This window comes from Panthera pardus, unplaced genomic scaffold (assembly GCF_024362965.1).
Source record: "Panthera pardus isolate Hobbes unplaced genomic scaffold, ASM2436296v1 HiC_scaffold_13, whole genome shotgun sequence".
Taxonomy (NCBI): Eukaryota; Metazoa; Chordata; class Mammalia; order Carnivora; family Felidae; genus Panthera; species Panthera pardus.
The window spans coordinates 143251518-143264713 of NW_026526688.1; the positions used below are offsets into that span (position 1 = coordinate 143251518).

A 13196-nucleotide genomic window follows, 5' to 3' on the forward strand; every position below is an offset into this window, starting at 1 on the left:
TGCTTGGTACTTGGTAGGTCCGCAGTTCACTCGTGCGAAGCGTCTGTGTGAATGGCCGTGGGAGTCCAGGCGAATTTCCGGAGTGACCCGGGCGGGCCTGCGTCGGGGAGGCGGGGGCGCATCTGGGCTCGGCCGCGGTCCGTGAGCCGCAGCGCCGGGGGGCCGCCCGGGACGCGCGCGGCTCGCTCGGGCCGAATCGCGGCGGCCGCCGCGGGGCACATGACTGCGGGCTCAGCCTCCGCCCCGCCCGTTTCCCCGCGCAGCTGCTGGCCGTCGCCTCCCGGGGCTGCGGCGAACCGGGCCGGCGAGCGTCACCGCCCTGCGCGCTCCCTCTCTCGCTCCTGACTAAGCGGGGCCGGCGCCCGACTGCCCGAGCGAGGGAAACCGAAACCGAAGCGGGTCGTCCCCTCCCCGGGCCGCCAGGCAGGCGCGCGGGAGCCGGAGCCCAGCCGCGGAGCCGGGAGCCGCGCGCAGAGCCGGGACCGCGGGCACCTCGGGGTCGCGGGTGTTGAGGCCGCTGCAGCGGCGGCCCCTCCCTCCTTTCTGTCGAGTCGCCGGCCCGCGAGGCCCGGCCCGGGAGCGGCGCGCAAAATGGGCAGGTGCTGCTTCTACACGGTCGGGACGCTGTCCCTGCTCCTGCTGGTGACCAGCGTCACACTGCTGGTGGCTCGGGTTTTCCAGAAGGCCGTGGACCAGACCATCGAGAAGGTGAGGCTGGCGAGGTGTGTGTGTGTGTGTGTGTGTGTGTGTGTGTGTGTGTGTGTGTGTGTGTACGCGCGCGCGCTCCCGTGTTGGGCGGGGGACACTTCCAGCCCACCCTCGGACTGCTGTACCTCCTGCAAAGAACATCTGCACCCCGGCAGACCCTCCCGACCAGAGCCCTCCTTTCGTATTTGTCTTCTCGAGGTTGGTAGGTAAGGGTTCAAGAAGGATGGGGAGGAATAATAGGATAAAATTATGGGTCTAGAGTTTTTTTTTTAAGCTTTCACTTACATTCTATCATTTGCATACCCCTCCACGCCCTCTCTACGCCCCAGTCTCAGCTCGGCCCAAACATATTTCCCACCCACTTCATGAAAAAACAAAACTAAATGAAAAACACCACAGCCCAGGCAGGTTTCTTGGCTGCTTGCTGTGGCCTTTGAAGTGGTGTAGGGCTGTGAATGAGAAGCGGGTGTGCGGTCTATTGTGTTCTTGCCTTCCTGGACTGGGCAGGGCAGTCAGCAGAGAGGGCAGGCCTCTGGACTGGGTAGCATTTCAGTCCATCGGAGTCTCCGCAAGGTACCTTCCAACTAAGCATGTGGTATCTTGTACCCATCCTCTGTGTTGCTTTGTCTCACTTTGGATTCTTGTTCTTCTTAAATTACCATAAACTTCAGGCAAGGATGCATTGAGGTTCTCGAAAGAATCTGAACCTGTCTTTTAGCCTAGATGACTGGCCTGGAGAGCTGATCATTTCAGAAGACGTGTGGGTCATTTGACTTTACCAGTGCTCATTCCTTCTGCCCTTTCACACACACCCACCAATCTGTGTGGAAAGAGGAACAAGAGAGAGTTACTGGGATCACTTTTTCCTTAAAAAAAAAAAAAAAAATAATTGGAGCAGCCTTTCTTGTTAGCACCGATAACCACAAGTTTAATTTCTGCCACTGGTTTTCACTTGCTGCTGGATGGATTAAAAAAAAAAAAAAACAGTTTGATCACTGAACTCCCAGTCAAGTTGTGTCATCCAGGTGGCAACAGACATGTTCCTTTATTTTTTTTATTTTTTTTAATGTTTATTTATTTTTGAGACAGAGAGAGACAGAGCATGAACAGGGGAGGGGCAGAGAGAGAGAGAGGGAGACACAGAATCCGAAACAGGCTCCAGGCTCTGAGCTGCCAGCACAGAGCCCGATGTGGGGCTTGAACTCACGGACCGTGAGATCGTGACCTAAGCCGAAGTCGGACGCTTAACCGACCGAGCCACCCAGGTGCCTCCAGACATGTTCCTTTAATAGAGGTCACGAAAAGCCATCAGTTACTTGAAATCTGGCAGTTAAAGGTAAATTAAAAAAAAAAAAAGTCATGGTAAAGCATAATTTAATTTTAAAGTTTATGTTAAGGAAACATTAAGTTCACATTTTTTATTAAAGTTTACTTATTTATTTTCAGAATGAGAGAGAGAGAGAGAGGGAGGGGCAGAGAGAGAGGAAGAGAGAGAATCCCAAGTAGAGTCTTTGCTCTCAGTGCAGAGCCCCACATGGGGCTTGATCCCATGAACCATGAGATCATGACCTGAGCCGAAATTAAGGGACACTTAACCGACGAGCCACTCAGGCGCCCCTAAGTTCACATTAGTAAGGGAAGATGAAACCCACTGTCTGAGCTTCTCAAAGACCACTGTTTTCCCTGAGTACCCATGAAGGAAGAAAACTAAACAGCATCTTTTCTGCTCTTGGCCACCTGCAAATCCATGGCAAGATTGTTTAGGGATATAAACCCTTCCCTGGATGACCAGAGTTAAGCAATGCAATTACAGTCCCTATGTGAATCTTCTTGTGTGGCTTTAAAAGGCTGTTTCAGAAGAGCCCTATGAGAGGAGCTGTCTCCCTGGTGCCTCAGATGTTACCAGCCCTCAGATGCTCTGTGGGTCTCCATTTCATGGACAGGTAGGGAGGTGGCTGTACAGCAGTTTGCCTGGGCCTTGAGTTTGCACTGATACTTGGTGATTGGCTTTTTTATCTGGTTTTCTCTGTGAGGAATGGACTCTGATCAGACTAATAAATCATAGTACAGGGGAAGTGGATTTTCAGAATTGCCCAACCCCGTTAAAGAACACCATGCAAGGTGGCATATACAGTTAAATGACAGGGCTAGTTCCAGTGGACAGGAATGTTGCCAAGTCGGCCAGAGGGCATGCATGACCATCATTACCATTCTGTTCTCCCCGGTCACCTGCAGTGTGGTGGCCTGGGATAGTGGGACAGAGTAAGGACTCTGCAGTCTACACCCCTGGACATCAGTCCTGGTCCACCATGCTCTAGCTGCATGACCTTGGGCTAGGTTTCCTGATTCTGGATTTCCCCATCTGTAAATGAGGATAAAAACAACTCACAAAAATAGAGAGGTTGTAGGAATTATTAGGGAAAATGGGTAATTTTCATGGGATATCTTTAGTGCTTTGTAAGTCAGTTTTATTTTTGTTAGAAGCCACATGCGCAAAGGAAAAATATATGAGATTTGAAGTCAGACATCCTGTATTCAAATCCTGACCTTACCATTTGCAAGCTTTTTGATTCTGGGCAAGTTACTGAAGTACCATGAGCCTCAATTTCATTTCTTGGGAAAGTAAAGATGTTAGCTATCTTAGGCACAGTGGTACATTTACCATGAAGCACACAAAGCTTATACTTGAGGCCCTCAGATGCACAGGCCCTTCCAACAGCCTCCACGTAATTCTGTATCCAAAATTTTCTTTTTTCTTAGGAAGGGTCTCCTCACACTGTATAAGCTTCCCACAAACCCTGCTTCTGTGTGTGCTGTTGTGAGACTGAGGGAGGTAATCTGTGTAAAGCACCCGGGACAGTATCAGGCAGAGGATAGGTGATCAGTTACGGCTGCTGTCATTCTTTCCATTGGTATCATTATGGAACGATCCTTGACCTTAATATAGTTAACTTGACCTTAATATGCTTATAATGTAATCTAGTCTGATACTCCCAGTTTGGTTTTTTTTTTTTTTTTTTTTTTTTAACGTTTATTTATTTTTGAGACAGAGAGAGACAGAGCATGAACGGGGGAGGGTCACAGACAGAGGGAGACACAGAATCTGAAACAGGCTCCAGGCTCTGAGCTGTCAGCACAGAGCCCGACGCGGGGCTCGAACCCACGGACCTGATCTGATCATGACCTGAGCCGAAGTCGGACGCTTAACTGACCGAGCCACCCAGGCGCCCCTCCCAGTTTGTTTTTTTGTTTTTTTTTTTTTCATCTGAAGATTTTCCATGCCCTGACTGGTCTATATCAAAAAAGAAGACAGGAAAGGGGAGAAATTCAAATGAATAGGTTTGGCTAATTGTGAGAAGCAAAGTAACATAATCCCTATTAGAATAATTTGCAGGGAGATTTTAAGACTAAAGGGAGATTTAAATTTTGGCCGGTGAATGGAGTGGAAGGAACCAAGACAATTTGATTCCATTCTTTGTTTATTTTTTGTTTTTGTTTTTGTTTTTGTTTTTGTTTTTTTGAGAGAGAGTGAGAAAGAGAGAGAGAATGATCCGGGGGAGAGGAGCAAAGGGAGAGAGAGAGAGAATCTTAACCAGGCTCCATGCTCATGGAGCCTGACGCAGGACTCAATCCCATGACACCTGAATTCATGACCTGGGCCAAAATCAAGAGTTGGATGCTAAACCGACTGAACCACCCAGGTGCCCCTGGCTCTATTCTTGGCCTCACTGGTTACCGCCTTGTATTGAGCAAGCCCTGTAATTCTTTCTGCTTCAGTTTTCTCAATTGCAAAACAGGCACAGTAATGTCTCCCTCGTTGTCTGCTCACACCCACTTCTTAGAGGATATTCTGAGCACTAACCAGGCCTTCTCTCTCAAGCGTATTGACTTCCTGAAGACAGAGCTTTGCAGAAACCATTTAACCTCTTTTTCCTCCTTGGAACCCGGGAGGGCAGATTTTTACGTTCTGTCTCCTTTGATGACCCCCCTAATTGTCCTGGCACTCAGCACACACTGGTAGGTACACAACAAATGCCTGTTGCCTCACATTTGATCATTGTAGTTGAAAGAGCAGTGTTCTAGGAATCAGCAGAACTTGGTTAACATTCTTTGTTTCTGTCATTATGAAATACTTGGGTGAAGTTGAGCAAGCCCAGTAGCGAATATTGAACCCCTCAAAAAACCTCGGGTTTCTCATTTTGAAATAACACCTGCCTTAGAGTTGTCGCCAGGAGTGAAGTAAAAGGATTGCTGGAAAAAAGCACCTTGCGGAGGGCCCAGATGGTAACATTTGTTACTGTTTTCAGCTATCGTTTTCTCATCTGTGAACTGAAGCTTATGTCGAGAGAAGGTTCCTTCTAGCTCCAGACTTCTGAGATTCTGTGCCTCAGGTGTGTAAGCTTTGTTTAAGAGCAACATTGCAGCTCAGAATATTAAGCTTGCCCTTAGACGCATGGACAGTTTGAACGCCTCCCAGAAATGGGGCTGCAGTGCCAGCCAGAGTCAGGGCTGGTGAAGAAGAAATGGGCTGGCAAGGGAGCCAGTGAGAAGAAAAGAGACGGCTCACAGGTTTTCCTTCCTGTGCCCAGGCCAAGGAAGGGTGAAAGCATTCGGTGTCAGGGATGAGATGAACAGGACAAATATACTTATCCTTGGCTGGGACCTGAGGCTCTGGGCAAGCGACATCAGCTAGCCTCTTTTAGGAGCCATGTAACTTGGGAGCCGTTCTGCTGATACCTCAAAAAATGAGATACGATCACCGCTAAATTAACCAAATAACATTAAAGGTGGATATGTGGGGGTCTTCTTTTTTACAGTTGAATTAGTTAAACATCTTCACGTATGTGTATGTAAAGACAATCAACTGTATCCAATTTTAAAAGGATCTTTCTTGCATCTCCTGAATTGCCTGTTTTCAGGGTTATGACGACTTAGGACCTTAGAATAAGAAAAAACCTTAAGCACCACTTAATCTGTTATTTTACAGTCAAGGAACCTGAGCCTGTGCCAGTTTTTTAAAAAATTTATTTAGTGAGAGGGGGAGAGCAAGCGAGTGCGTGGGAGAAAGCAGGGAAGGGACAGAGAGAGAAGGACAGAGAAAAAGAGAGGGAGAGGGAGAGAGCATGAGCAGGGGAGGGGCAGAGAAAGGGGGAGAGAGAGAACCCCAAGCAGGTGTCTCACGTCCAATGCAGAGCCCGATGATGGCTCGAACTGATGAACCAGGAGATCACGACCTAAGCCAATATCAAGAGTCAGATGCTCAACTGACTGAGCCACTTGGGCGGCCCCAAGCCTATGTCAGTTTTTAAATATGATGGTGGGTATCAAACTGCCTTTATATTTATGTGCCACTAGAAATGTAAATAACTGACTTATCAGAGGTTGGATGGAGGGGAAGGGGTAGGGTTAGGCATGTAAGCTGGGTCTCCTAAATCACTTTTCCCACCCCAAGGATGAGCATATACTCTGTTGCCTGCAACAGTCCTGATTTATTTATACCTGTTGTCCTGGCATAATTACTGGCACCCTCTTTTCTTTTAAAAGATCCTTGGTTTGGAGCACCTGGGTGGCTCAGTCAGTTAAGCGTCTGACTTTGGCTCAGGTCATAATCTCAGGGTTCGTGGGTTCGAGCCCCGCATCTGGCTCTGTGCTGACAGTGTGGAGCCTGGAGCCTGCTTCAGATTCTCTGTCTTCCTCTCTCTCTGCCCCTCCTCTGCTCACATTCTGTCTCTCAAAAATAAACATTTTAAAAAATTACAGTTTAAAAGATCCTTGGTTTGGGATACCTGGGTGGCTCAGTCAGTTAAGTGTCCAACTTTTGATTTTGACTCAGGTTATGATCTCATGGTTTGTGAGTTCGAGCCCCACATCAGGCTCTGCACTGGCAGTGTGGAGTCGGCTTGGGATTCTCTCTCTCCCTTTATGCCCCTCCTCCACTAATGTTCTCTTTCTGTGTCTCTCTCTGTCTGTCTGTCTCTCTCTCTCAAAAATAAATAAACATTAAAAAAAAATAAAAGATCCTTGGTTTGGATAATAAGTTCTATTCTCACATGCCACATTCTCTCCACTTCTTAGCAATAAAGAGGAGCAAGAAGCTAAGGCCAACTCAAGCTGGCTGCAGAATGGTAATTTTTTTTTTTTGTAAAGCTGGAAGAGGAAGCTCCTGGAAGTCTAAGGGTGAGAACCACAGGACAGTAAGGCCTCCTAAGGGTACAGTAGAAACTGGAAAGTTAGCAGGACCCGGGCACACTCTGTGTCCCCCCACTGTTCCTCTGGTTGCCCTACCAAATAGTTTCCTCTGTTTACCTGTTGGGCCCGGGCTGTTTACTCATCCAGTGCTTCCTCAGCCCCAACCCCATGTGACACTCCAGCTGCTGGCCTCCCATGGACATGGTTTATCTCTTGGTTTCTCCCTTCCAGATTTGTGACAGAGTAATGTGATTGGCTCAGCACGAGCAGAAATCATAGATCCTTAAACAGAGGCAGTAGTATCCTCGCAATATTCTTTTTTTTTTTTAAATATTTTTTTTTTCAACGTTTTTTTATTTATTTTTGGGACAGAGAGAGACAGAGCATGAATGGGGGAGGGGCAGAGAGAGAGGGAGACACAGAATCGGAAACAGGCTCCAGGCTCCGAGCCATCAGCCCAGAGCCCGACGCGGGGCTCGAACTCACGGACCGCGAGATCGTGACCTGGCTGAAGTCGGACGCTCAACCGACTGCGCCACCCAGGCGCCCCTCGCAATATTCTTTAACTCTTAAGCAAAATTATCCAACCCCTCCTTGGCTCTTAGAAACATGATCTTGTGATATCAAAATCATATTATGTTTCTTTCAACATCTTACTAATTCACGGTGACCACGAATGCATTCATTATTATTGGCTAAGACAATGGAGTAAACCAGTTGTTGTCAGTGTGGTCCCTAGACTCTAGGAATGACATCAAAATCACTTATGGAGTTTAAAAAATACAGATGCAGGGCATGTGGGTGGCTCAGTTAGTTAAGCGTCTGACTTGATTTTGGCTCAGGTCATGATCTCACAAGTAACTGAGATCGAACCCTGTGTGGGCTTTGTGCTGACAGCGAGGAACCTGCTTGGGATTCTCTCTCTCCCTCTCTCTCTGCCCCTCCACTGTTCATTTGCCTGCACACGTGCTCTCTTTCTCAAGATAGATAAATAAACGTTTAAATAAAGAAAGTCAAAATAAAAAGTACAGATGCTACCAGCCCTGCTGAATCAGACTCCTTAGGCCTGGCACCCAAGTTGAAAAGCAGACTATGAAGGGGCATCTGGGTGGCTCAGTCAGTTAAGCCTCTGACTTCAGCTCAGGTCATGATCTCACAGTTCGTGGGTTCAAGCCCCACGTTAGTCTCTGTGCTGACAGCTCAGAGCCTGGAGCCTGCTTCAGATTCTCTGTCTCCCTCTCTCTCATCCCTCCCCTGCTCATACTCTGTCTCTCTCTCACTCACCCTCTCTCTCAAAAATAAATAAACATTAAAAAAACTAAAAAATAAAAAGCTAACCATCAAGCCCGTGACTGGTTTGGATGGTGGTTATGGCAGCCCACATCTTCACTCCTCCAGATGGCATTTCCTTTTTTTTTTTTTAACTTTGTATTTTATTCTTTATTTTTGTTTATTTTTCTGATAGGAAATACATGCCATCATAAAAAGTCAGATGCAACAAAAATTAATAAAACAAAGATAACTACTGTTAACATATTGTTAATTATTCCATGTTTTTATTTGTGCACACATACTAACAGATATACTTTACAAAAATTAGATGCTTCTGTTCCCACTCTATTTATTTTTAATTTCATCTAGTGAAGTTGACATATAAGAGAGATGATAATTCTAGTTGAGGATATTACTACTAGTGATTACTATTATTCTTCAAGTTTACATTAAAGGAAAGATGGGGGGAGGGGAAGGTGGTTGTTTGCGAGAACCGTTTTTGCTTTCTTGCTTAATAAAGTGCAAGATTTCATTCTGTCAGGCCACAGCAAAGGGGCCATCTGTTCTGCCAGACATTTGCTTGTTTCCTGGGGAAGAATCAGCAGGTGGGATTGTAAGAGCATTAATGAAAACATAGGATGTTGGCCAAGTGACTAGGCATTTATGGCCTGTATCTTCAAGATATATATATACTATATATACATGGTATACTAAATGAGGGGACCATTTTTCATCAAAACTGGTAACTAGTCAAAAGCAACTGAGGAAAATAAGGCTACTTTTGGTTTTTGCAGTCTATATCTAAAAATATTTACATATATACTTTGGCAGTCATTCATTTATTTAGCAAATATTTACCGAGTGTGGACCATTTGCGAGACAATGTGCTGGGAGCTGTGGATACAGTAATAAAGTAGACACAATCCCTACACTTACAGAATTTATAATCTAATTCAAATTTTTTGGGCTCAGGCCCCTTTACATTCTTAAACTGAAGACCCTAAAGAGCTTACATTTGTGTGAGTTATATCTATCAATATTTACAATATTAGAAATTAAAACGGGTAAATTTTTAAAGCACAAGAATACACAAACACGTATTAGCTGTCAGAGAGCAATGACATCATTATATGTCTGGTGACCTCTAGAAAACTGCACTCTACACTCATGAGGGGATGAGCATGAAAAGGGCAACTAATGTCTTAAGATTATTAGGAAAATAGTTTTTAACCTTGTGGACCCCCTCAGAGGGTCTTGGGGACCCCCAGGGGCCCTCAGGCCACACTCTGAGAGCTGCTGATCTAGTTTTCATTTAATTAATTATGACAATTTTTAGAATAACTTTAGAAAATAACTTCATATCCCTGTTGTTTCTGTAAGAACAGTTTGGAAACTATGCTATTAATGTCTTCAAACCACGAGGATTTTGTCTAGTGTGTTATACACATGTTCCTTTGGTCTCCGCACAAGTCCATGGTTAAAGATGGTAGTTTGGGTCATCAGAGATGCAGGTTCAGTGAATCCCCTGCTTTCCCTGTGTGCTGATCAGACTAGACTAGACCATCAGCATCTCCGTAATTGAATTATTGCATAATTCCCCTCCAGCCTCAGCCCTGCCAGGGATTTTCGAAGGTGGGGGCCCTGCCAGTTTTAGCTTTGTGCCATCGTCCCTACCACCAAGTGCACCGTCACACAAAATACACGTTCAGTAAATATTACTCGGATGAGTGGAAGGACGAATAGACGAAAACTTACATCTTCGGGGATGATTTCCTTTGCATATTATTGCTCGGGTTGTTCTTCAGCTTCACGCTTTCATTACGCTTTGTAGACCAGTGGTCATTGATTGCCTCACTATACCTTTAAAATCTAGAAACTTCACCCAAGAACTCAAGTTTCCAGCCTCTCTTGAAACATGTGGATGCTGTGCGTGCTAGTCTGTGTCCACAGTCTGAGCAGAATGGGGCTGCCCTTCAGAGGGGACCTCCCTCCTGATTCCCATGGCCCTTCTCATTCCTGTTGGCTCCCTAACTCCGAGGCGCAGGGAAGGTGGCCTTTGTCATCGTGCCTGCCCTGTTGTCTCTCTTAGAGTAGAGAAAAATACCTGTTTGTATCTGAACCTCGTTACCAAAAGAGGAAGGTAAACGAAGGTAAACGAAGGAAAGGAAGGTAAACGAAGGTAAAAGAAGGAAAATGAAAGAGCCCCAGAGGGTCATGTGTTTGGCAAAAATGAAAGCGGGCATATTTCTATGGAGAAATGAGTATCATCGCTAGGGTTTGCCATGCACACTAATGTGCAAACTCGCATCACTTCACTTGCCACACCCACCTGGCCCCTTCAGCACTGAGTTTCACACTCTGTAGAGAAAGAGAGGCAGAATACCATTGTTATAATGATGAGATCACTCTTGCAAACCCCACTTTAAGAGTAGTTGCTTTTAACACTGTACTTCTGATAATCAACAGTAATGGAAGGGAGAGGAGGCAGAGATAGAAGTAGGTGATGAACGCATCGCTTATATCGACTTTGAGAGATACAGTTGCAACCAAACAGGCTGTAAAATAATAAGAGGGGCTCCAGAAGTTACACACAGAACCTGGCATTGTTTTCATGGGCCACACTTCTTATATATTCACGTCTAAAATCCTCTTTCTCAGTCACTCCTTCAACCACACCCTCTGCATACACATCTATTTCTCCAATGCCTGGTCCTTTTTTTTTTAAGTATTTATTTATTTATTTAGAGACAGAGCACAAGTGGGGGGAGCGGCAGAGAGAGAGAGAGACAGAGAATCCCAAGCAGTCTCCACAGAGCCAGCACGGAGCCTGATGCGGGGCTCGAACTCACAAAGCTGCGAGATCGTGACCTGAGCCAAAACCAAGAGTCAGATGCTTAACTGACTGAGCCACCCAGGTGCCCCTCACCTGGTCATTTTGATTAAGTTTCATCTGGTGGCTGCTTTCTCTCTCTTTGGGCTGGCAGTTCTCAACCTTGGTTTCACATTTGTTATTATGTGGAAGCATTTAAAGAGTCCTCTAGCGGGTGTTTGGTAGCAGGAGCTTTTCGGGAAAGCTACCCCACCCTGCTGTCCTGTCTGTCATTTATAGAGTAGCAGCTTCCACATGAACTAACATTTGAATGTCAACTGTCAGATCTCATTAGGTGAATTATTACGATTGCAATTAAAGCAAAATGAGTTCATCAGCAGTGACATAAAAAAAGTCAATGCGTTTGTTCCTGAGTTAAAATAAGGTCAGAGAATTAGGGTAGAATGCTAATGGTAGGCTTATTCCTTTTACCTCAACAGAGAATAAGAAAAGGTAAATAATGGGAATGACTTACATTACTAGGAGAGTCTGGATTGGGTGTGTTTAATTTAACAGAGGAATTTTTATAAATTTTTTTTTAACATTTTTATTTAGTTTTGAGAGACAGAGACAGAGCATGAGAGGGGGAGAGGCAGAGAGATGTGGGGAACACAGAATCTAAAGTAGGCTCCATACTCTGAGCTGTCAGCACAGAACCTGTCATGGGGCTCGAACCCACGAAACCGTGAGATCATGACCTGAACCGAAGTCGGATGTTTAACCGACTGAGGAAGTCAGATGCTTAACCAACTGAGCCACCTAGGCGCCCCTCAGGGAGAAATTTTAAAAAAACAAAGCAAACCAGCAAACTAGTATTTTGCTATTTGGGGAGTTTTATCAATCTGGAGTCTAGTGAGAATCATTCACATGTTGTTAGGCCAGGTTGCTCGTGTTGGCCTGCATTTTCTCTGGGTGAGTTTACACTGTGTAGATGGTGATGTGGATGCTGAAGTTGTGTATAATTATTTTTTTTTTATTTTTTTTTAACGTTTATTCATTTTTTGAGACAGAGACAGAGCATGAACAGGGGAGGGTCAGAGAGAGGGAGACACAGAATCTGAAACAGGCTCCAGGCTCTGAGCTGTCAGCACGGAGCCCGATGCAGGGCTCGAACTCATGGACCGCGAGATTATGACCTGAGCTGAAGTCGGCCGCTTAACCGACTGAACCACCCAGGCGCCCCTGAAGTTGTGTATAATTATTAAGTAGCACTCTGTGAACTAAAAGAACAACGAGGAGCCTTCTTGAGTCCTGAAAGTTTCCTTAAAAGTATTACTTACTCCCATCCAAGCCTAATACAGTTCCCTCAGTGTTTATTATCATTTGGAAGTAGTTTATGCCAGGACAGCCGGTTCAAAAAGCCCCCAGTGTTGCCTTCCTGAAAGATCTCTATCAGGCTGGCTTGGAAGTATTGTGTCTTTTGGCCTTATCATGTCTTGTCAGCTCTCACTCACAGTAACACAGCTTGTACCTGGGGAATGGTGGGCGGTTGAGTGTCTCTGATGCAGAAAAATGCCTACCAGGGAATGACAGATGATGACAGGTGATGAGCTGCATCAGATCATGGCAGGGCTTAGTGCAGCAGGTCAAGGACCTCAGACTTTATCCTTCGAGCAGTGGGGAGAGTGTCTGCTCCTGTAGGCGCTTTTGATAGAACTCTCTGGAGGCTGAGGTGGAGAACAGACTTGAAAGGATCCTGGAGAAGAGACCATCCACAGTATTGCTGCAGTCCAGACCACCTATGGGATCAAGAGTAGAAATGGCAAAGAGGAGGAGGTAAGATCGGTAGGATTTAGGATTGGTTAGGGGAGAAAAATCATAAATCCACTTCTGGTCACATCGACTTTCAGCAGCCTGTGGGATGTCCAGGTGGGGATTTTAGGATGGGTCCATACAACAGAGATGATCCAAATAATTTCAGGCATAAGCCCTTCTTTGGGCTGAATTACTGGGCCTTGCACGTAATTGTCCACTAACTGCTTCATGCATGCCAATTTTGTGTCCTTAGCTAAATTTCTTTGTGAGAACAGGGCCTGTGTCTGTTGGTCACGTAGAAATCTCTCCATATGGGGGCACCTGGGTGGTCAGTCGGTTATGCATCCAACTCTTAGATTTCAGCTCAGGTCATGATCTCATGGTTCGTAGGTTTGAGCCCCGT

The 13196-nt window shown here is 45.8% G+C and overlaps 1 protein-coding gene across 1 annotated transcript in view; it reads left to right on the forward strand.

Annotated features, from left to right (window-relative positions):
• The first annotated feature begins 291 nt into the window (after nt 1-291).
• The window catches only part of SCARB2 (scavenger receptor class B member 2), a 76196-nt gene continuing 63291 nt past the window's right edge, over nt 292-13196 (forward strand). Inside the window, exon 1 of the mRNA XM_019467083.2 lies at nt 292-708. Coding sequence (XP_019322628.2) covers nt 592-708 — 117 coding nt within the window. The 5' untranslated portion in view covers nt 292-591. The remainder of the gene's footprint in view (nt 709-13196) is intronic.